Genomic DNA, 22,516 nt, shown 5'->3' with positions numbered 1-22,516 from the left:
CCGGGCGCGAGTCGCCGGGCCTCCAGCGTAGGCGCCTGGAAGATGGTGGGGAGCGATGGGGTCATGGTCATTTTGGCTTTCTTAACCACACCTTTGTTCTTTTAGCCCGGACTGCGGTTTAGTTCCTTGAGGTGTAACGGTGGTTACTATTATCCCTCCGTTCTCGTGGCATTTTGTGTGATAAACACTCTGCAGCCCGTTCCGTTGACCCGAGCCATTCAGTTTTAGACTTTGCGCCTTTGCCAAAATCCTTTGCGGTGTCCCTCACTTCTGGCGTCTTGGCCACGTGTCGAAGTCCCCACTCATTCTTACAACTCCGTTCAGAGGCTGCTGCCCCTGTGACTTCTAGAGGGTTCTCTCTCCCGAGGTGGAACCCTTCCTGCCTCCGAATGCCCGCGTGTTGCTTGTACCTACCTACCTGGCTAGAGGCTGATTTCATTCTGTTTTGGTTCCTCCCTTGCTTTTGTGGGTGCCTCGCACTGTCTTCGCCTCTGGGGACTGGATTTTGATCCGTCACCCTGCTCACCAGAGTTCGGACAGTGTTTATTTTGAATCGAATCATAATAGAAGCCGACACTTGCATAGCCCTATGGTGCTCGGCACTGAGTGTTTTAAACGAGTATTAATTCACTGAATCTTCATGTTAATCTTAATGAGGAAGTATTTTATCTCCATTTTACAGATGAATAAATTAAAACCGATAGAGGCTAAGTGAGTTGCTCAGGGCCCCACAGCTATTAGGTTACGGAGTCAGTATTCAGGCTCCATGATTTAGGGATAAATAAGATTTGTAGGTGTATAGTTTCCTGAGTCCGTGCGCCCGAGCACTTCGTTATACTGACTGTGTAGGATGCTGCGTTTGTTTATTCATTGGTACACTCAGTTCAGGCTAGGTGGTATGTCTGGGTTGGGTTTGGATGTGTCCTCAAGAAAAAAATAAGAAAAGTGAAAGATAGGTTTCTTTACAATAATGGAAGTAATTTGTAATCAGAAAACACGGAGAACTACAAAACAAAAATCCATAAACCCACCAAGAGTTTTTGTATTTCCGTCAGGAATATGTTATTCCTTTCCTTTAAAAAACTTAATATAAAATATTTCTCCGTATCACTCAGTTTACAAATAAATTTTTGAATGTTTGCATAATATTTAGCTGTGTGGATTGCCATTAGTGTTAAGCATTTAAGACATTTCTGTTGACTTGCTTTTACAATTCATTCAACAAATATTTACTGAGCAAATATTTACTGTTACAGGTTTTGGGGATACATCAGGGAAAAAAGACAAAAATCCCTTTCACAATGAGCTTTCATTCTAGAATTGATGTTCATTTTTTGGTGAATTCAAGTTTACACGTTTCAGTAATTTTCTTCCTGGTCATTGCTTATGCTTATAGTAGTGCTGGGCTGGAGAGAGAGGGAGAGGGAGAGAAGTGTGCGTGTTGGAGGTGGGGAAGGGTCCAGAAATGCAGTTGAGTAGGCTGAATAACTTGTCTTTTGTGAGAATGGGAGCGAGGGAGAGCTTCCCTTCCATCCAGTTGCGAATGAGCTGGGTCACTCCCAGCCTCTCAGGCTTCAGTGCCCCTTCTGGCAGGTATCTGTGTCAATGATCTCAAGGTTGTCGCCAGCTGCAAAAGTTGAAATCAAGAGTTATTTTTTGCCTTCTGCTCTGCCCCTCTGTAGCCTCACCCTTAACAAGGATGCTCCCCACACTGCCCACATCCACACCCTCCTCCCACACACAGAGGGTAAATTTTCTTGTTTAGAAGTGTTGCCCCATTTGCTTTATTGGTCTCTCTCTCTCCCCACACCCTAACACACATGTTAATTTTGAGTTATCTAAAGGTTAAATTTCCCATTACCACTAAGTACATTGGTGTGTATTTCCTAAGAATAAGGGCATTCTTACATTACCACAGTATAATTATCAAAATTAACAACTCTAACATTGGTACAACATTATCTAATCTATAGTCCATATTCAAATTTTCATCAGTGGTCTCAGTAAACTTTATAATTACTTCCTATTCCTAATCACAGAAGCCAAGTCAGAGTCACATGTTGCAATTAGTTGTCATTTTTCTTTATCTTACCTGATCTTGAAATTTTGAAAAGTACTGGTCACTTGTTTTGTAGATTGCCTCTCATTTTGGGTTTGTCCGACGTCTCCTCTTGGTTATATTTAGGGATTCATTTCTTGATGGGATGAAGAGAGGAGTGATGTGTCCTTGTATCTGTCGGGACCCAACTGGAAGACAGATACCACATGTGTGACTTTAAGGAAAAATTCAGTATGAAGAATTACCTTTTAGTAAAAAATAATCAATTACTAAAAGGGGTTAAGAGAGGACTCTAAGTTACACAGAAGTTACGTAGAAGTAGCAACTACAAAATGCAGCTGCTGCTTCGAGGGCTGAAGGTGAGTTAGCAAGGAAGCAACTTAGAAACTTAGAGGAAGTGCTACCTTTCCAACCACAGGGGAGAGGTTAAGACCTTTGAAGATAGGGTGTGGTTCCTGCCACAGGAACATGCAGCCCACTGATGAGGTGACAGAAAAATTACTGGAGGAGCTGGGTCACTGTTGAACTGTCAGTGGGAACCTCTTCTTGGTGGCTTCTTTGTCCTTTCGACGTGTCCTCGTCATTTTTGGGGCAGTTCCTTACTTTTGAGCACATAGGTGTTCCATGTGGCTCTTGTACTTTTCTTACCCTAGAAGCAGTCGTTTCTCCAAGGGGGACTGGTTCCTTTTAGTGGAGAGGGTATTGAGAAACCAAGATCTGATTACAGGTTGTATTTATTGCTATCGTATGTCATTGCTTTAGTCCCTCTGAGCAGACAGTTAGGAAATCTATATATCTTACCAAGAGTGGACAACCGTTATGGTTTAATATGTTTATATGTTTGTTCACACAAGAGAAAACACAAGTAGTTTTTATAACTGGTAAACTGAACCATGGTCTAAAGCAAGCCTGCTAATTAGAGGTCAATGTTTGTTTAAAGTTTTATTTTTTGTTGTTGAGGTAAAATGTGTAAATCATGAAATGCAGAACTCTTAAGTATACTATTCAGTGAATCTTGACAAATGCATCATAACTGTAACCACCTGCTAATCAAGATTTAGCAGATTTTCATCACACAAGAGCATTCCCTCATGCCGCTTTCCAGTCATTTCTCTCACCGTAGAGGCAACTACTGTTCTGAAATGTTCACCATATATTCATTTTGCTTATTCTAGGATTTCATATGAAATTGAATCATACACTGTTTGGTTTCCTTCACTCAATATAATGGTATGATGTCTGTGAGGTTCTGTTGTTGCATATTATCAGTAGCAGGGTTTTTTGGGGGGGGTACAGGATAGCATTATACTGTGTGAATATTTCATAACTTGTTGATCTGTTTTTCTTTTGATGGGTATTTAGGTTGTAACTATGTTTTCTTCTAAGAAGCTTTATACTTTTAGCTTTTATGTTTATGTCTGGAATCAATTTTGAATTAATTTTTGTGTTTGGTTGAGGTAGGATAGAGGTCAGTTTTTTTTTTCTCATGTGGTCTCCCAGTAACATTTGTTGACTTTTCTTTCTCCCTTAAATTGCTTTGGAGCTTTGTTGAAAATCAGTGACCGTATAGATGTGGTTCTATTTCTGGTCTTAGTTCTGTTCCATTGATCTCTTTGTTAATTATTATGCTAACAATAAACTGTCTTGATTCCTTTAGTTTTATAAGTCTTGAAGTAAGGTAGTATATATCTTCCTTGTCTTTTCAAGACTGTTTTGGCTATTCTAGGTCCTTTGCATTTCCATATGTATAAGTATATAGACTCAACCTGTCAATTTTTATTTAAAAAAAACTTGCTGGAATTGTAATTGGGATTAATGTAAATCTGTAGGTATGTTTGGGGAAAATTGACATTTTAACAACGTTGAATTTTACAGTCCACGAGTAGGATACAACTATTTAGGTCTTACCTAGTTTCTTTTAGAAATACTTCATAGTTTTCAGTGTAGAGGTTTTACATGTCATTTGTTACATTTATTCCCAAGTACTTATATTTTTTGATGCTTTAGTAAGTGAAATTATTTTGAAAGTTTTATTTTCAAAACATTTGCTAGTAGTATATAGAAATACAATTGATCATGTATTTTGAACTTATATCTTGTAATCTTGCTGTCTTATTTTGGCAGTTGCTCCTTTTTTCAGACTTGTTCTGGTCACGATGGTGTAACTGGGACTGGACTTATTCTCTCATCTTAAACAACTAGCAAACTGGGAAACGTATGAAATGATGGTTTTCAGAGACTGGATAACAGGCAGCACAGGACAGTAATTCCTGAGAGAAGGAAAATAAGATGAGCCCCCCAGTTTCCTCTGCTTATTAATTCTTGACAAAAAGTAAGCCTCAAAGGGTACCAAGTAACTTAACTGTGTCCAATAACAAAAGCCAGCACTTTTTAAAACACACAACACAATCTGGCACCAACAGCGTGAAATTCACAATGTCTGGCATCCAGCAAAAGGTGACCAGGCATGCAGAGGAGGCAGATATAACCCATAACCTGGAGAAAAATCAGTCATTAGGAACTGACCCAGAAATGACAAAGATGAGAGAACTTGCAGAAAGGATGTTAAAAGGGCGATTATAAATACACTTCATATGTTCAGTAGACCAAGGAAAATTGAACATGATAAAGAGAAAAGGCCCAGATATTTTTTAAATAACCCAAATTTGCTTCTACAAGTCAAAAATACAGTATCTGAAGTGATGCAATGAAAATATACTGAATGGAATTAATAGCATATTAGAAGATGCAGAAGGAAAGGTTAGCTAGCTTGAGACATATTAGAAAATATCCAAAATAAACACAAGGGGGAAAAAAGACCCCCTTCCCAACAAAACAAACAAACAAACAAGCAAACAAAAAACACAGCTTCAGTTACCTATGGTATAATATCAAATATTCTAATATATTTATAATTAAAGTTTGAGAAAGAGGGCAGAAAATATATTGGCCAGAATTTTTCAAAATTTTATGGAAGCTATAAATTTACAAATCAAATATGCTCAATGAACATCAGGCAGAAAAAAACTTGAAGACATATTATTATCAAGCTGCTGAAAAGCAGTGATAAAGAGAACATCTTAAAAGTAGTGAGGAAAAAATACACAGCGGCGTACTTCACGTCAGAAACTATGCAAGTCGGACAAAATTAGATACCTTTCAAGTGCTTTTGTAGGGGTGGAGAACCCTGTCAACCTAGAATTGCATATGTACAAAAAATACCTTTAAAAAATGAAGGCAAACTAACATTTTTTTTTCAGATGAACAAAAGCTGAGAAATTCCTTACAAACAGACCACTGAAAGATATATTAAAGGAAGTTCTTCTATCAGAAGGAAAATTATACCATGTAAAAATTTAGTTTTATACAAGAGACTGAAGAACTTTAGAAATGACAAATATGTGCATAAATACAAAAAAGTTCTAATTTTAAAAAAGATACCTTTAAAAGATTAATGATTGAAAGAAAAATATTAACAATCTATTGTGGAATTTATAACATAGATAGAAGTAAAATGTTGACAATGGCCAGGGAGAGGGAGAGGAAGTATACTATTGTAAGGTTCATTTGACATTCATGAAGTGTTATAATATTATTTGAAGGAAGAATGTGATTAAAGATATAATAGTGACCTTAGAGCAATCAAAAAAAAAAAAAAGAGAAGAAAGAAAGAAAAAAAAAGAGAGGAAAGAAGGAATGGAGGAAAAAGAAAAAGAGGAAACAAGGAAAGAGAAAGGTATAACTGATAAGCCAATAAAAGAAGTAAAATGGAATCATAAAAGACATTCAGGTTAAAAAAAATGATCAGGAGAATAGGGAAAAAATTAACAAAGAATAAATTAAACACACAGAAAATAAATAGCAAGGCAATAGGTATAAACCCACCTGCAGAACCTGAGAGAAAAAGAGAAATCCACAATTATTGTTGGAGATTTCAGTATCCCCCTCTCATAATTAACATGGTCAGAAAATCTGCAGTCATACAGGAGACTGGGAAACCACCATCAACTCACTTGACCAGTTGACATTAGTTCACTTGCCACCCCTTTTGTGAATCAAGTTTTATTGGGACACAGACACACTAATTTGTTTACGTTTGTCTGTGGCTGCTTTTGTACTATAAAGCTGAATTGAGTAGGTGTGCAATGTGATGATTTGATACATGTATGTATTGTGAAACGATGACCACAGTAAAATTAGTTAGCACATCTGCATCACCTCACATAATTACCTTTTGGTAGTAGTAACATTTAAGATTTATTCTCAGCAAATTTCAAAGATAGCACAGAGCATTCCTTTATAACCTTAACCCTTTCCCCCTAATGTCAGCATCTTAAGTAACCATGGTACATTTGTCAAAGCCAAGAAATAAAGACTGCTACATTATTATTAACTAACTCCAGGTTTTCTTTGAATTTCACCAGTTTTCCACTAATTTTTTTTTCCCTGTCCCAGGATCTAATCCAGCGTAGCATTTAGTTTTCACATTTTCTTGGTCTTCTCTGGCCTGTGATTGTTTCTCAGTATTTTCTTACTTTCTACGACCTTGATGAATTTGAAGAGTACTGCTCAGATATTTAGTAGAATATCTCTCAAATCGAAGCTATCTGATTATTTTTCATATTTAGACTGAAGATGTGGCTTTTGATGAAATATACCATAGTGGCCAGGTGCCTTTCTCATTGCCTCACGTTGGGAATGCATGATATCAACAAGACTTGCCACTGGTGGTTCACACAGCTAACCCTGTTCATGATTTGAGTTTGTATTTTTTTACAGTGGTTTCTCCACTGTAAAATTACTGTTTTTCCCCTATCCATTTTCTGTAAGGAAAATTTATAACATCTCCTCCCTTTATTTCTTTATTCAGTAATTTATTTGAATCAGTATGGATTCAGAGGAGTGACTGCAGCATAATGGCAGAGTTGGAGACTCCAGCCTCTGTCCTCCACACAAAGAACAAAAATTAGACTGTTATCTATTAATGAAAATAGCTCTGGGAGATCTTGGGAATCCACTTAGTAACACAGTGGAGCCAAAAACTTGAAAATCACCACCAAAAAGGGAAGGAAGACCAGTTTCATTTTGTCTGCATCATGCCATCCCTCAAATATGTATAGTCAGCTGATTTCTAAAGTCATTGAGAATATACAGTGAGGAAAGGATAGTCTCTAAATGATGTTGGAAAATATAAACATACATGCAAAAGAATGAAATTGGACCCTTTTCTTACACCGTGCACAAAAACAACTCAAAATGGATTAAAGATTTAAAATTAAGTAAGACCTGAAACCATTAAACTCCCAGTGGAAAACGTAGGGGAGAAACTCCTTGACAGTAGTCAGTGATTGAGCAATCAATGAGCAATGAGTTTTTGGAATGTACACCAAAGGCACAGGCAACAAGGCAAGAATAAACAAGTTGGAGCTACATCAAATTAAATAATTTCTGCAGAGCAAAGGAAACACCCAAATGAATGGAAATGTAAATTGGTACAGTCACTATGGAAAACAGTATGAAAACCCCTAAAAAAAATTAAAGATAGAACCACCATATGATCCAGCAATCTCACTTCTGGGTACATAGCCAAACGAAATAAATTCAGTACTTCAAACAGATACCTGCTTGCTGTGTTCATTGCAGCATTATTCTTAATGACTGTGATATGGAAACAACCTTTGTGTCCGTTGATAGATGAATGGATAAAGAAAATGTGAGATTTATATATATATGTTTACACACACACACACACATACACACATATATAAAATGGGAGATTATTCAGCCTTAAGAAAGAAGGGAATCCTGCCATTTACAATAACCCAGAGGACATTAAGTGAAACCACCCGCAGAAAGATGAATTTCACATGATCTCACTATTTGGAATCTAAAAAAAGTTGAACTCGTAGTAGTAACAAAGAATAGAAGGGTTACCAGGGACTGATGGGTGGAGGCAAAGGAGAGATAACTGATCAAACGGTATAAAATTTCAGTTATAAGATGAATAGGTGTAAGTTCTGGAGACCTAATACACAGCGTGATGACTATAGTGGAGACCTAATATACAGCGTGATGACTATAGTTAATGTATTGAATGTGTACTTGAAATCTTCTAAGAGAGTAGATTTCAAGTGTTTACCACCACACACACACACACACACACAAATGGTAACTACTGGAGGTGATGGATATGTTAGTTTGATTGCGGTAATCATTTCACAATGCATACTTATATCAAAACTTTCATACATGCATACAATTCTTATTTGTTCAAGAATAAATAAAAATATTTCAGTATGGATTTATAGGTTTTTAAAAAATTCCTAGGTTATAATATAATACATCCAATACTTACAATATAATCCAGTTTATTTTGTTGCTCTAATTGATTCATTTCGGCCATTGGAAGCTTTTCCAGGTTGATTCCTGAGTCCCTCTGACAGGCCCTCATCTTTTTTGTTTTTTTTTTTTTTTGAGTACTCCCTTGTTTTCTAACAGTAAAAGACTGAGAGATGCTCCAGGCCCATTGTGTGTGTTTTCTTCTCTGGCCCCCGAACTAGTCATTTCCTCAGGGAGCTCTGGTTCCTATGTTGCCTTGCTTTGCTTGCTTGCTTTCTCTCTCTTTCTCTCTTTCCTCCTTTCTCTCTTCCTTCCTTCCTTTCTTTCTTTTTCTTTTTCTCTCTTTCTCGTTCTCTCTTTCTTTCTCTTTCCTTCCTTTCTTTTTTCTTTTTACCATCTTAACCATTTTCGAGTGTAGTGCAGTAGTGTTAAGTATCGTTATGGACTGGATTTTTGTGTTCCTTCCACCCCCAAATTCATGTATTGAAGGCCTAATCTCCAGTGTGGCTGTATTTTGAGAAGGGCCTCTAAGGAAGTAATTAGGGTTAAATGAGGTCATACTGGTGGGGTCCTGATCTGATCAGATTAGCGTCCTTCTCAGAAGAGGCCCCAGGGAGCTGGCTGGCTCTCTTTGGCAGGCATGCACTGAAGAAAGGCCGCGTGGGACCGTAGTGAGAAGGTGGCTGCTACAACCCGAGGTGGGGTTCCCACCAGACACCAACTATGCAGGCACGTTAATCTTGGAGTTCCAGTGTCCAGAACTGAGAAAATAAATTTCTCTTGTTTAAGCCACCCGGGCCGTGGCATTTTGCCATGGCAACTTGAGCAGACTAATACAAGCATATTCACATTGCTGTACAGCAGAGCTCCACGAGTTTTTCATCTTACAAAACTGAAACTCTTTAATCATCAGACAACTCCCCATTTCTCCCTCTCTCCAGCTCCTGGCAGCCAGCAGTCTACTTTCTGTTTCTATGCGTTTGACCACTTTAGGTGTGTCATGTAAGTGGAATCATTGGAGTATTTGTCTTTTTGTGATTGGTTTATTTCATTTAGCATAATGTCTTCCAGGTTTATCTGTGTTGTAGGACATGAGAGGATCTCCTTCCTTTTCAAAGCTGAATAATATTTCATTGTATGTGTTGGGGCCCAGGGGAGGCTGTCCCCAAATATGCCTCAATGGCATAGAGATTATTTTAATTGAAAGTTACTTAAGAAATGGCCAACGCAATGTGATCTTCCTTTCTGTCTCCCTGAAGCAGGAAACGAGTCTCACGTGAAAGGTGCACTCCCCGCGTCTGGAGGTAGAAGTCTGCCCTTACCGCCAAAGACAGGGAATTTGGGGCCCAGAAGCTCGTATAAACAAACTTGTTATGTCTTTAATTTACTACCCTAGCCCCAAACTCTGTTTAGATTCTTCACTGATGGGACAGCGAAAACCCGAGTTTCTTTGTCCCGTTAGTTCCTCACAAAGTTATTGTTTCTTTGGAAAGTATAAAAGCTGCCTGCTCTGGCCGCTTCTTAGGTCCCATTTCTATGAGGCCTCCATGTGCATGAATTAACATTTGTTTCTTTTTCTTCTGTTAATCTGTCTTGTGTCGATTTTATTATTAGTCCAGCCACAAGAACTTTAGAGGGGCATGGGGGGAAATTTCCCCCACCCCGACGCGCGTATAGACCACACGTCGTTTGTGTTGTCTTCCTTTTAAGGGCATCAGTGTGTGTTCTCATAAGGATCTTTTTTGGTTCTGTCAGTCTGGGTTTTGGCTCTTTGTTTGCAGCGGCCAGCACTGAACCACTGCTGGTCTCGCTTTCCAGCTGTTGGCGGCGCGGCAGGCCCCCTCAGCAGGGACCGCAGGCCTGTCCGTGGACCCAGCTCTTAGCCAGGGCCCCAGGCCGCGCTCCCACGGCATCTTCCAGACACCTCTCTCTGTGCAGCTCTCTCGGGTCAGTCACCCTGATCTGCACATTCCAGGCATGTCAGCAGCTCAGAGTTTGGATCTGTGCCTCCTCAGCTTCATGAGACTCCTGCTCTGTTTAGGATTCACTTTCCTGCTTTGGGCCAGAAAGTGGTCCGGGGTGGTCACAGTGCTTACCTTTGTGTCTTATGTTCTCTCCAGCATCACGGTGCTGCCTGTTCCAGGCCTGAAAACAGTTGCCTCATGTATGTGTGTGTGTGTGTGTGTGTGTATATATATATATATATATATATATATATATACTGTATATATATATACACATCGTGTTTTGGCTGCAGGTCAAGTCCAGTATCACTCTGTCATGGCTGGAAATAGAGCTATTCTTAGTTTTTCATTAATATGCTCTCCCTGTTTCTCTTCTCTTTCTCCTCTTCTGTCTTTGTACATTTTATCTTGGTGACCTTACCTATTCTTGGAATTTCAATTCCCTTTCTAGTCTCCTTCCTTTAACTTTTTATTAACACTTCACCTATTAGAAGTAAATTTCTAACACCTTAGTATGTATTTATTTAATTTGTTCCTCTTTCTAGTTGTCTTTGCATATAAAAATAAGAGAACAAGGAGAGAAATTTTAATGGAATTTCTTACTCTGTGGAGGGTAAGGATTAGAGCACAATTGGGAGAATGTTTTGGAAACCTAGGAGTGCAGAGTATTCACAAAACATGTATCTGGGCAGTAGTCCACGTCTCCCCTGATTCCGGGCACTTGCAACCCACATCCATTTCTCTATCACATGTCACTACCCCAAAGCTCCAAGAAACAAGGAAATCAGCCTCACTTGGCAATGCACCTGTTTTCTTGAAAGGAAACGAAGCAAATACAAGATCTTGAGATAAATTCACAGCTAGGAACTCATTCTTATTTTTATTTCAGTTTCCATAATTGAAATTGCTAAATTTAAGTGCAACGATGGGGAACCAGCTTAAAGTGTACTTAACAAGCATCTAGAGAGTATGGTGATGCCAAGTAAATAAGTAAATAAAATAAACAAAACATGAAAAAGTCAAAGTTTAGAACATTAATTTCTACAGGCATCTCTAGAATTTGAATGATTTCCTGAAAAATTACTTCTGTTTTTGTCATGCTGGACCTTTTTTTTTTTTTTTTTTTTTAAAAACAAACCTTCAAGTTTCCTGCTAGCAGTTTAGAGATTGGGCTGTTTCCTCACTGACGTCTGTCTCTTCTCACATCTGTAATTTTACCCTCTCAACTGAATGTGAAAGATACTAGGTAAAAATGACTGACAGTGTTACTTATTCCATATTGGCACTTTCTACTGCACCCCAAGCCCAGAATGACTGCAGACCACAGCAAACAGGTGAGTTAGCCAAGTTAGTATGAGAACTGTCCATAGTGACTGACCATAGGCTAAGGGATGAATGGATTGGAAAATTTGTTTAGAGTAGAGGATGCAAACATGCAGAGGATAATTTGAGGAAATGCTTTTGGTTCAGTTTGAAGTCTAGAGTTGGCATATGAAAATTGGTTGTATGGTTGGCAATCTGATCTTAGGTTTCAGGTAAATTCTTTTCTAACCATTCGCTTTTATGATCTCAACTATGAAACGCAAGCTGGGGCAGTTCTGTTGCTCTTTATTGCTTCTGAACTGCAGCAAGACTTTTATTGGGAGAGCTTTATCTCTTTAGTGATGTTTGGAGCAACCTTGGACCAGCTGTTTCCATTCTAAGTATTTCTCTTTTTCTGCCTGTGAAAATAAGGAGGACACCAATAATTTTGCAAATGGGTGACAATAAGATGTTGTCAGAAAAGAAACTGATCTATGTATCTGGGTTTTTTCTCCTCCCCTACAGTTCGCACTAGAATGGTAGGAAGAAGGTATTACGAACACTTAAGTAGACCCTGTGACTATGGGAATTTGAAGATGAAACAAATCACTTTTACACTGTGCCCTGAAAAACACTTTCTGAGATAGGCAGATAACAGTGTAAGTGCCAAAATTGGTATTTGATTTTATATCTTAGCCAGTAAACTCCCATGAAGTATCTTCTTTAGCGTAACTCCATAAGCTTTCTTTTTGCTCCGTAGTCTTATTGTTACAGTTTTTAGTATTATCCTTTGAAAGCATTGCTACAATTTGCTAAATCATTCCATTATACTTAGAAATTTTGATTTATTTCTATTACTATAAATTATGCAGAATTTGACATTTTTGTTTGTATATATCCTTTTTTTGGATTATATCAGTGCTAATTTGTAAGGAACAGAACTGTTAACTCAAAAATAATGTACATTTTAAAGTATAAGTGTGAGATCACACAACTGGTGATGAGTTGGAACTTGAGTATAATTATTTTGATTTCCAGACAGTGGTTTTTATTTATATACAGTGCACATTGCATGTTCTTATTTATCGCTGGTATGTTCATTTCTAGGTCATCTTTCTAGGGTGCTCTGTTTGAGAGGGGAAAATAGTTTAGGAACATTAAAATGCTATTAAAAGTCTCTTTACAAAAGTATTACATGCCCATCATAGGAATTAGAGAAACTATGAGGACAGACATAAAAAGTAAAAATCACTAATAATTGTACAAGGTGATTATCACTGTTAGTATTTTGATGTATTTTTGCTTTTCTATGCTGACTCTACTATATGTACTCCATTAAGAAGCTTTTAATATGCATGTTTTAAAAATACATTGCAAAAGATTAAATTTCATTTAATTTTTTGAATTGTGGTTACACAAATACAGTTATGTGTTGATACCTTTTTTGCATTTAGTGTAACATCTAAAATCAACATTTATTTCATTCAATATTCTTCTATAGTGTAAATGTATTTTTTTATGTCACTAGAAATCTAGTGTTATTGGATTTGGCAGTCCAAATGTTCCTCATGCAGAACTCTCATTTTAAGATATTTCTACAATGAATTTCTTTCTTTCAATAAGTTAAAAAAGCTTCACAGTTACACACACATCTACAGAATAATTTACCTAAAATTTAAGTATGGAAGTGAGTCCTGAATAGGTAGACTTATTTTCCCAATATCCAAATTAAAGGTTACCAAATAAAGAAATCAAAACTAGAAGTTAAATATCTTACTTTATAGATGTTTAGTCTTCTCACCTGAGTTCTATACTATCAGACTATGAGACTGCTCTAATTTTAAAATAAAAATTTAGGTAAGAAACACTTCTATTTTCCAGATTAAAAAAATAGCATTCTTAGATACAGGCTATATGCAGCATAGTTAGTATAAAGGAGCATCTCATCCTTAAACACGTTTTCAACCCAAACTCATTACTCTTCCAGTAATGAGTTTCCAAAGCAATGCATCTTATGGTTCAAAATTCAAAAGGTACAGAAGAAAATAAAGTAAAAAGTCTTCCCCTACGTCTGTCCCCAGTGACCTATTTCCCCTCCCCTGAGGCAAAACAGTGTTATCGGATGCGTGTGTCTATTTCCAGAGATGCGTATTAGCATACACTGTTTCACAGAAAACTGTTTTCTTAACTATTTCCCTTAACTCTGTACCTTGCACATCACCCCATATCTGTGAAAAAAAAAAGCCTGTCTTTATTCTTTTGTAAAAGCTGCATATGTGTGAATGTCTGTAGGAAAAATTTCTCAAAGAGAAATTTCTGGGTCAAAGGGTAAATTACCTTTGCAGTATTGGTGGCACTGCCGAACTGCTCTCCAAAGAAGTTGTTCCAATTTATATTCTCAGCACTAGAGCATGAGACTATGCAAGCTGCAATTACCAAGGAAAAAGTATCTTTAATTTGTTAAATAAAGTATGTTCCTTGTTGAAGATAACGGTGGCTACCCTAGACTTCAGAGAACGTCCCTGACAGACCCAGGAAAGGAAACTTGAGGGCCTGGATCTCAGTTGCCATCAGGCCACATTGCTTCAAGATCCCAGATATCCTTCCCTGACCTTCTTTTCTGCAATTTTTATTCTGACTTGAGATTTTGCTTTGGATTCTGTTCTTGCAGCTTCTTCCAGATCCCCTCTCTCTCGCTATGTGGCGGTAGCTCTGGGGCTTCTGAGTGTCATTCTAGTGAGTCTGCTGCTCTTCCAGGGGATTATGTGCCAGGGTAAGTGGTAACTTCAACCAAAATTTGTGTTATAAAAGCGATATAGCTTGACAGAAAATTAGGAAAATGAAGAATATCTCCAAAAAGATAAATCTTCACTAGTACACAACAACATTTCCTGAGTATAGTCTCCTAGTCTTTGAGAGCATGCATTTGTGTAACCATTTATTCTTTTAATAGAATTTCAGTCAAGTCCTGTAAAATCTCCCTCACTTCCCCCTCTTTTTTTTCAGTATGGCTGGGTATAGTTTTAATCATAGTATGCTAATAATGTTGCATATTGGTTTTTAATTTGAGATTATGTCATAAACATTTCCCTGCCTACTATAATATTTGTCATGAAAATCAAATTATTACTATAATAGTGTGTTTGACTTTTCACATAATACATATATCATAATTTAATTAGACATATTCTAATTTTTTTCCATTTAGAGAGCTTTCCCATTTTCTGAAATGAACTTTTCTAGATGCAGTTCTTCTGGGTCCTTAAATAGGATGATCCAGAGGGCCATCAGTTATTGTTTCACAGTCTAGAGTCGTAACTTAGGTTTTGTTGTCTGGGGATGATTGTTAGTAACACGGTAGACAGACTTTGTTCATTCAGATTCTAAGGGTTCAGCCCTGGAACCTCTACCTCAGACCCAGGTCCTGCCTTTGACAGAAGGACACTCCCAGGGAAGCTGGGACTTTCTGATTCAGCCTGGGTGACATCACAGCTGTATGGAAAAGCCACAGCTCTATAAGGTACTAATGTTGTAGCTCGATCTCCAGAACCCTATATTGGTCTCATGCCAGGCCTATTCAGAAAAGTTGTCTAGTCTTTAACATTAAGGACTGCTTTTCCCACTTTTAAACTCCCTAATCTGGAATAGATGCACAATCTACTCTGCAATTACAAATCTACACACGTGCTCACTGGATGTAATAGCTCATGCTTGTCTATTGTGGAATTGGGCTTATGGTTAATTTGTACAAATGTGTTTCATGGAAGTAGAAAATCACCAGCATTATGGAATCTTGGTTGAAATTACCTTGAAATGACGTTCCCTTTCATTTTCACAGAACTATGATCCAACCATTTTAAAGGAATGAGAATGTTTTGTATTTAACAGAGCTCAGTTAGGAAACCTGTACCACGTTTCACATTAGTGTCTGACACCTTTCTCTGTCAGAAAACCTTATTTTTTAATATCTAAAATAAATTCTTTTTGTTGAAGTGTAAGTCTTTTATCCAATTTCCAGTGAATTTTTTTCACATTTGTGATTAAAAAAAAACCAAACAACCTTTTATTCTAGTTAAATTTGCTCTTTCTAGTTTCTGTCCTTTTGTTTTACACTATCATGGGGTGTCAGATTGAGGTTGGACATTCTAAAAATGTCCACCTGATTTAAGCAGTGTGCATTATACAGTTACACAGTGTATGCGCTGAGCCATATAAATGGTACACTGATACATTCATTTTATCTTTATTTTTATACATATCTTTGTATATTTATTTTATCTGCTGTGTATATATCACATGTGCAGAAACATCTCTAGCACAAGAAAGACTCTCCTCACGGCCCTCGGCCGGATGGTACCCATTTCCTTCCCTGCTCCTTCACACCCTTGCTCAGAGGAGTGTACAGCAGTAGTGACAGAGTTGCACACTGTGAGGCATTTATTTTGAGGCCATGCATTGTTGTACATTTCTCTAAACCTTAATCTGAAAGATGGTGGGGCAGGGGAGACATCTTACCTCCCATTTCACTTCCAAGACTGAGTGGTCCATAAAGATGTGAACCAGGTCCTCTTCCTTTTCTAGGTTTCAAATTCTCCACTTGTGCCAGCTGCCCTAGCTGCCCAGATCTCTGGGTGAGGTATGGTGACCACTGTTACTACTTCTCCGTGGAGAAGAAGGACTGGAATTCTAGTCTGGAATTCTGCTTAGCCAAAGATGCACATCTCCTTATGCTCACAGACAACCAGCAGCAAATGGTAAACGCAGCATTTGGCAAATGTAGGCTATTTTGTTGGTGAATGCTCTTCACATGTATCACATATCCTCTTTTGAGGGATCGAAGGAATATTCTTTCCTTTTTCTCTCCTTTTCTCTGTCTTTTCCTTCTTTTCTGCTCCTCTACCCCAGCCTTCTCCCCTCTCCTTCCCCTTTCCCTGCCTCACCCAGAGACCCTCCAGTGTAGAAACCTAGATGCTTCCCTTGGCACGTGTGTGTGTGTATGTGTGTGTTGGAGGCAGAAGGATGGCGAGTATTACGGAGAGGAATTTGATCAGAAATACAGGTCTAATTAAAAGAGAGCATTAGATCCAGAAACATATGGGTCATAAAGAGGCAGCAGATTCCTACACGAGAGCTGGTGGAACTCAAGAGGGAGAGGAAGTGGGTTGTGGGGCATGGGGCCTGGCAAATGCCTTCTTTACAATCATTTCCCTTCATTCACTGGAATCCAGTAAGTTCCAGGCTAGGAGACAATTGGGGTGGTGGGGAGGGCACGAGGAAGAAGCAGTTCTAGAAAGCTGAGAAAGAAGGGCGGAATCTGTATGTGTGTGATTTTAAATTCCCTGCATTGCTGAGCTGGTGGGCTCCACTTCCTCCAGGCCTGTCAGATCCTTCCTGTCCTCCCCACCGTCTCCTGGGGGACAGGTTGTTACTAACCCTAGAACATCTCAAGGTAACATAAGGAGTTAATATCCAGAGGTAACAAAAATCAATCAGATTCTAACTTGTCAACTTAAATAACATTTACAAAGAAAACAAGAACTCCTAGTTAAACTTTTAGTGCTGGTTTCATGCTGATTTTTATGCTTTGAAATTACTTTATGTCTTCTTTTTGGGGTAGAATCACAGAAGAGTTTATTAAGAATTCAACTTTATTAAACATCCCTTGGGGAAATTCTGAGAGGTAATTAATTACTCTAAAGCAGGTGGGGAGAACATACAGTTTGTAAGTTATATAACTTCCTATTTTAATAGAAGATGAAAGCACCTAGGATCTGGTTTGTCAAAAGAAAATTCATTCCTTTGAAATTCTGCATAGAATCCAACTTCGGGTCAGTTCACCTCTGGTTTACTTTTCCTTTATGCTCTCCCTAGACTAGGTGGCAGAACGCACTGGGATCTCTTTGTTAGATATGTGAAATCTTGGTTTTATGGCATCTGGTAATAATAACCTTGCTTTCTGGATCTTTTTGCAGCAGCTCTCCTCTCATTCTGGTATAGCTGCATCTGAGTTCTTGGGCTGACTGAAATCAATAGCAGAAGTGAGCCAAGAGCTTGAAACATTGTTGGGAAAATACTGACACACAGAACAGTGAGTCATAACGCAAGACACTGCCCCTGAGAGTCATGCTGTAGCAGCTACTGTAAATTACACAGTGTGATGACGGGAGATGAGGCAGAGGATAGCTGGGACTTGGGGATATTTCTGTTACTCTGAAGTCCCCTGGAGGAATGGAGAGTATTAAAGGATTTTGTCTTTCCTTTCCTTCTTTATTTCCTTTAAATCCTGCCTCTACTGTTGAGTAAGCTGAACAGAGTTACACTGACTGCATTTCCAAAACTGGTTTGTTTTCTTCTGCGGCCCCTTGGCTCCAGTCAGCACTGGAGAGGGTGGAGTACCCCTGAGAGGCTGGACAGCAGCCACAGGTAAGCCTTGCGTCTGACACTCCTGTGGAATTTTGCCTGGTCCTCTGGCTTGATTCTTTTTCTTGCCCTCAGCTCTTGTCAGATTCTGTAGAACCAATTTGACTTCTGTGTGATCTGCTGACTCCCTTGTACTAGTGTTTGTCTTTTGTTCTCATGGCAAGATTTACATACTCTTTTAAGATATGCCTGCTATTCCTAGTTTCATACTTAGGTCTAAACAGCTGCCAAAAGAGCATATGGGTGTGTTAAACCTGAAGTTTCCGAACTGGCATTCCGCTAGAGGAGAACACCGCTACGGGATTAGGTTGCTACATGCCAGAGGCTGTCAGAAGTGTCCCTCTTTCGCTGTTAAATAGTTATCTATCAGTAAGATACGTAAACATAGTCTAGCTCTATCTTAGATCAGTTATAACCAAGTTTATAATATAGATAATAATAATGGAAACTGCCAGGTATTGAGCACTTGCTTTGTGACGGGTGCTCTATTCTGTTCTCCTTAATCTTCACAGCACAGCCTACAAAGTGGAATTCAACGTCTCCATTTCATTGATGAGTGAATACAATTCAGAAGAGTTAATGAACAAGTCCAAGGCTACAAATCTAGCACAGCCAGACTTTGTATTTATTTATTTTTTCAGAGCCAGATTTTACACTCCACATCACCCCACCTTTTTAAAGTCACTTATAGATATACTGTATTTGGCAGCTTCCAGAATCCATCTCATGCATGCTGAAAAATAAGATAATTTTTCCAATTATTTGTCTTCTGGTGCCTTTTCTTTTCTATACATGTTTAGAAAATTATTTGAATTTGAAATCTGCAGTGTTCTTTATATGGCCCTTGGGATTTAAATATTTTTTAAAATAGTGAGATGCTCACTTATCTCTTTTTTCTATCTTGGACTTTAAGACTTATTTTATTTTTGAGGAAATAAAAACAAAATTGAAATTGAATTGCTCTGTTCTTTCCTCAGTGTTCTGTTTATACTATGGCAACTGCCCTTTGCTGTTCTTTTTGCTCTTTGAATTTATCATTAGATCTTTATATATGTTCAAATATTGATTTTTTTTGTCATTCCCCCCCCCCCCATAGCTCAGTTTATTTTATTTATTTTTTCAAATTTGTTTTATTTCTTTTTTGGAGGGGAAGGAAATTAGATTTGTTTATTTACTTATTATTTTTAGTAGAGGTATCAGGGATTGACCCCAGCACCTCTGGCATGCTAAACACACACTCTAGCACTGAGCTATACCCTCACTCTTAGCTTAGTTTATTCTGAATGTTAGGATTTGTTTCTTATAGTCATTGGTGTATTACCTGAAACTACATGTTGACTAGAGAGTTCCTGTGGAAATACTTTGGTTTCTTTAAATCTATCCTGACGCTCCTTGCCCCGTAACATCTTTCTTCCTCATTATCATAATTTGAGATTATGTTATATCTTTCTTCCTCATTATCATAATTTGAGATTATATTATCAGACTTTATTGCTTTCCAACCTCTCATTCAACTTGAACCAGCTTCCCTGTGAGAGTTTATGCCTTTGGGATTGTCCGTATCTTCTCCCTGAAATTTCAATATTGGCTTTTCTTGTATTTAGGGTTTACATCTAATTACATCCAAGGTTTTCTTCTCTGGATTCTTCCATACAAACACTATGGTAACATGGTCACTTTTCCCCATAATTTAAAGTAGAATCAGGTAATGGAAAGGGCTTAGTGTTCTTCATACAGTCATGAGATTGTTGTTACTAAATTGCTTAGTAGACGTGTGAACTTCAGCAAGTTTTCTTAACCTCGTTGGTTCTCCATTTTATCATGTACCAAGTGGAGGAAAAATTTTCCAGAATTGTTATGAATATTAAATGAGAAGATCTATGTGAAATTTCCTTTAACATAATAGGAATCACTTAATTTTAGTTTTTCTTCTCTTCCACTTTAAGTAATTCTCCTTAAAACTCAAAATAAAGCCCAGAGTCAAAGTAACTTTTGTTCTCTTCTGTCTCCTAAGACATGAAATTTCAGTAAAATTTGTATCACAAAGTAAATTATGATTTGTTGAATTGAGTAGTTCCCTTATGAGGACATCTGAAATGATATGTCAGAAGACTGAATGAAATGGCTGGAAACAGGGTAGATGGCAGGAGAACTGTTGTTCTGGAGGTCTTGATAGTCTGGTAATGTGTGTGTATTTTGTTACCCTTCCTTTATAAACCAATCAAGCATCCAGTAGGAACTTCACCCCAAAGCATGTTTGGTAGGTAGGTTAGGATATCTCTCACTAGCTTTTTTTTTTAACTTAAAAAAATTGTGGTAAAACATGAATAACCTAAAACTTAGTATTTTAACCATTTTCAAGAATACAATTAAGTGCCATTAAGTACATTCACATCACTATGCAACCGTAACTGAGCAGGACCCTGTTGTCATTGATGACCATATGGTATTTGTAACTGCTTAATTTATAATAGGTAAAATGGCTTTTCTCATGCCCTCGCTGACCAGGGTTAATCTGAAGAGGAGGAGGGTTTGGGTGGTCTGCCCCACCCACTCATGGTGCTGCATGTGGGGATCATGCTCAGTGCCCTCCTTTTGCTCCTGACACCTCAGAAAGGGCAGCTGGGTGTTTTGTACATCTTATTTTTCATAATTTGCCCTAACTGTGCATGTCAGAATTATTTTTAGCCCTTTGTGGTTTCTTTGTATTTTGTTGCTTGAGGTGCAGGTCCCAGCCTGCAGCAGGAGGTCCCAGGTCTCAGGGTGCCTAAAATGCTACAAGCACTTTTCAACCTGAGTTTAAACTGCACACGTTTTTCTCTAGAGCTCTTTTCCATAGGCCCCCTTCCTAGCATCCTTTGTTCTAGGCATAAGAGTATTATAAAAGTCCCAGAGCTGGAGGTGAATTTCATACCCACCAGAGAGAAGGGGACCACTGCATCTGCAAAAACAAGAATAACTTTACAACAGTTGGAATCTTAATGAAAACTAGCTCTGCCCCTTGAACTCTTACTATAAAACCCCCTTCCTTCTCTCCCCAGCAGGTTTACAGTCTTGGAGGCATTACTCCACTATTACATCCTTTGCCTGGCAAAGAAATACAGCTGCCTTTTCTACTTCACTCAAAAGTCTATCCTTGGGTCTCAATTCAGTAGGCAGGGCTTGGAGTCCGAGTTTCAGTGACACAATCATGACCACTATTCAGCTCCAGGACTTTTTTATCATCCCAAACTGAAATGCTGTACCCATTAAACAGTAACTCCCCATTTCTCCTTCCCCTTGGCCCCTAGTGACCACTGTTCTACTTTTTGTCTCTCTGAATTTGCCTGTACCTGGCTTATTTCACTTAGCATGTTTTCAGAGTTAATCTGTGCTGTAACAGGTATCAGAATTTTATTCCTTTTTATGGCTGAATAATATTCCATTATATGGATAGACCACATTTTGTTTATCCATTCATCTGCTGATGGGCAGTGTTTCACTATTTTTTTTTCTTTCATACTGAGATTTTATTGATTTGAGAATCAGTACGTGTTGCTGCAAATGACATTGTTTCATTATTTTTTATGGCTGAGTAATATTTGCATGTTTTTATATGATAATAATCAATGTTTACTTACTACAGGATATCTGAAAAGTCTGGAAACATATGATAAACTTATTTTTAAACAGTATGTTACTTACATTTTCAAGTAATATGCTCAGTGTGTTTTTACTCAACTTCCAGATATGTTTTCAGGTGAAATATCTCTAAATTTAAAGTAGTAGGTCTGATCTACTTTAGATTTTAGGGGTGCTATGTATTGTACTTTTTTCCTAATTAAAAACTACATCTATTGTTTTAAATACTTCACCTGAAAAGGTGTCTGGAGGTTGAAGAAAAACATGTAAATGATATTATTTGAAAATAGATGTACAATTTGAAAATACATTTATCCTCTGTTTCTAGGCTTTTTGGACACCCTGTATTTACTTTTTGCTTTTATCACACAGTATTGTTTTATTCCTGTTTTTTCCAAACATTAAATTATTATAGATGCTTGTCTTTAAAAACTCCGTTATTCTATTATTGGCTAACTGTTTTCATATTCCTAGATAAAATTTTACTTATTTCCAATTTTTCTGCAGCTATAAGCATATTTATATGAATTTTTTTTGTGAGGTTATTTCTTTAGGACATAGTCCCTAAAATTAACTTAGCTGATCAAGGATATGACCATAAACTGGCTATACTTAAATAAAAAAAAGTAAAAAAAAAAGATATCACCAGTAGCTTTGATCTATTATTAGTGTATTTCCACATTAGTATATCTCCACATAACTTAGATACATCCCATAAACCATGTAAATTTTGGAAGTTTAAGGAGTATGTTCTATACCTTAATAATATTTTAATTAGAATTTTAAAATATTACCTGCAAAAGCGTGTGTG

General features: G+C 37.7%; 1 protein-coding gene and 1 long non-coding RNA gene across 8 annotated transcripts in view; one reads left to right on the top strand and one right to left on the bottom strand.

Annotated features, from left to right (window-relative positions):
* Window positions 1-1,259: 1,259 nt before the first annotated feature.
* On the bottom strand, window positions 1,260-16,307 carry LOC140691275 (uncharacterized). Its single transcript, XR_012066853.1, has 4 exons — window positions 16,180-16,307; window positions 14,002-14,090; window positions 2,093-2,247; window positions 1,260-1,627 (listed from the first exon to the last, which is right to left on the bottom strand). It is a non-coding gene; the product is annotated as an uncharacterized lncRNA (long non-coding RNA).
* Window positions 11,615-22,516, top strand: part of KLRG1 (killer cell lectin like receptor G1) — a 116,372-nt gene continuing 105,470 nt past the window's right edge. For 6 of the 7 annotated variants that reach the window (XM_072954400.1, XM_015251284.3, XM_072954402.1 and 3 more), the window contains exons 1-3: window positions 11,615-11,696; window positions 14,336-14,437; window positions 16,246-16,418. In XM_072954400.1, the coding sequence (XP_072810501.1) occupies window positions 11,615-11,696; window positions 14,336-14,437; window positions 16,246-16,418 (357 nt within the window). Of the gene's footprint in view, window positions 11,697-14,335; window positions 14,438-16,245; window positions 16,419-17,968; window positions 18,088-22,516 lie in introns of all 7 variants that reach the window. The other variant, XM_072954404.1, reaches the window with a different exon arrangement.

The sequence above is a fragment of the Vicugna pacos genome, chromosome 34 (genome assembly GCF_048564905.1).
Source record: "Vicugna pacos chromosome 34, VicPac4, whole genome shotgun sequence".
Lineage (NCBI taxonomy): Eukaryota > Metazoa > Chordata > Mammalia > Artiodactyla > Camelidae > Vicugna > Vicugna pacos.
The sequence above is the reverse complement of the archived record's forward strand: the minus strand, read 5'-3'. Positions and strand labels throughout refer to the sequence as shown.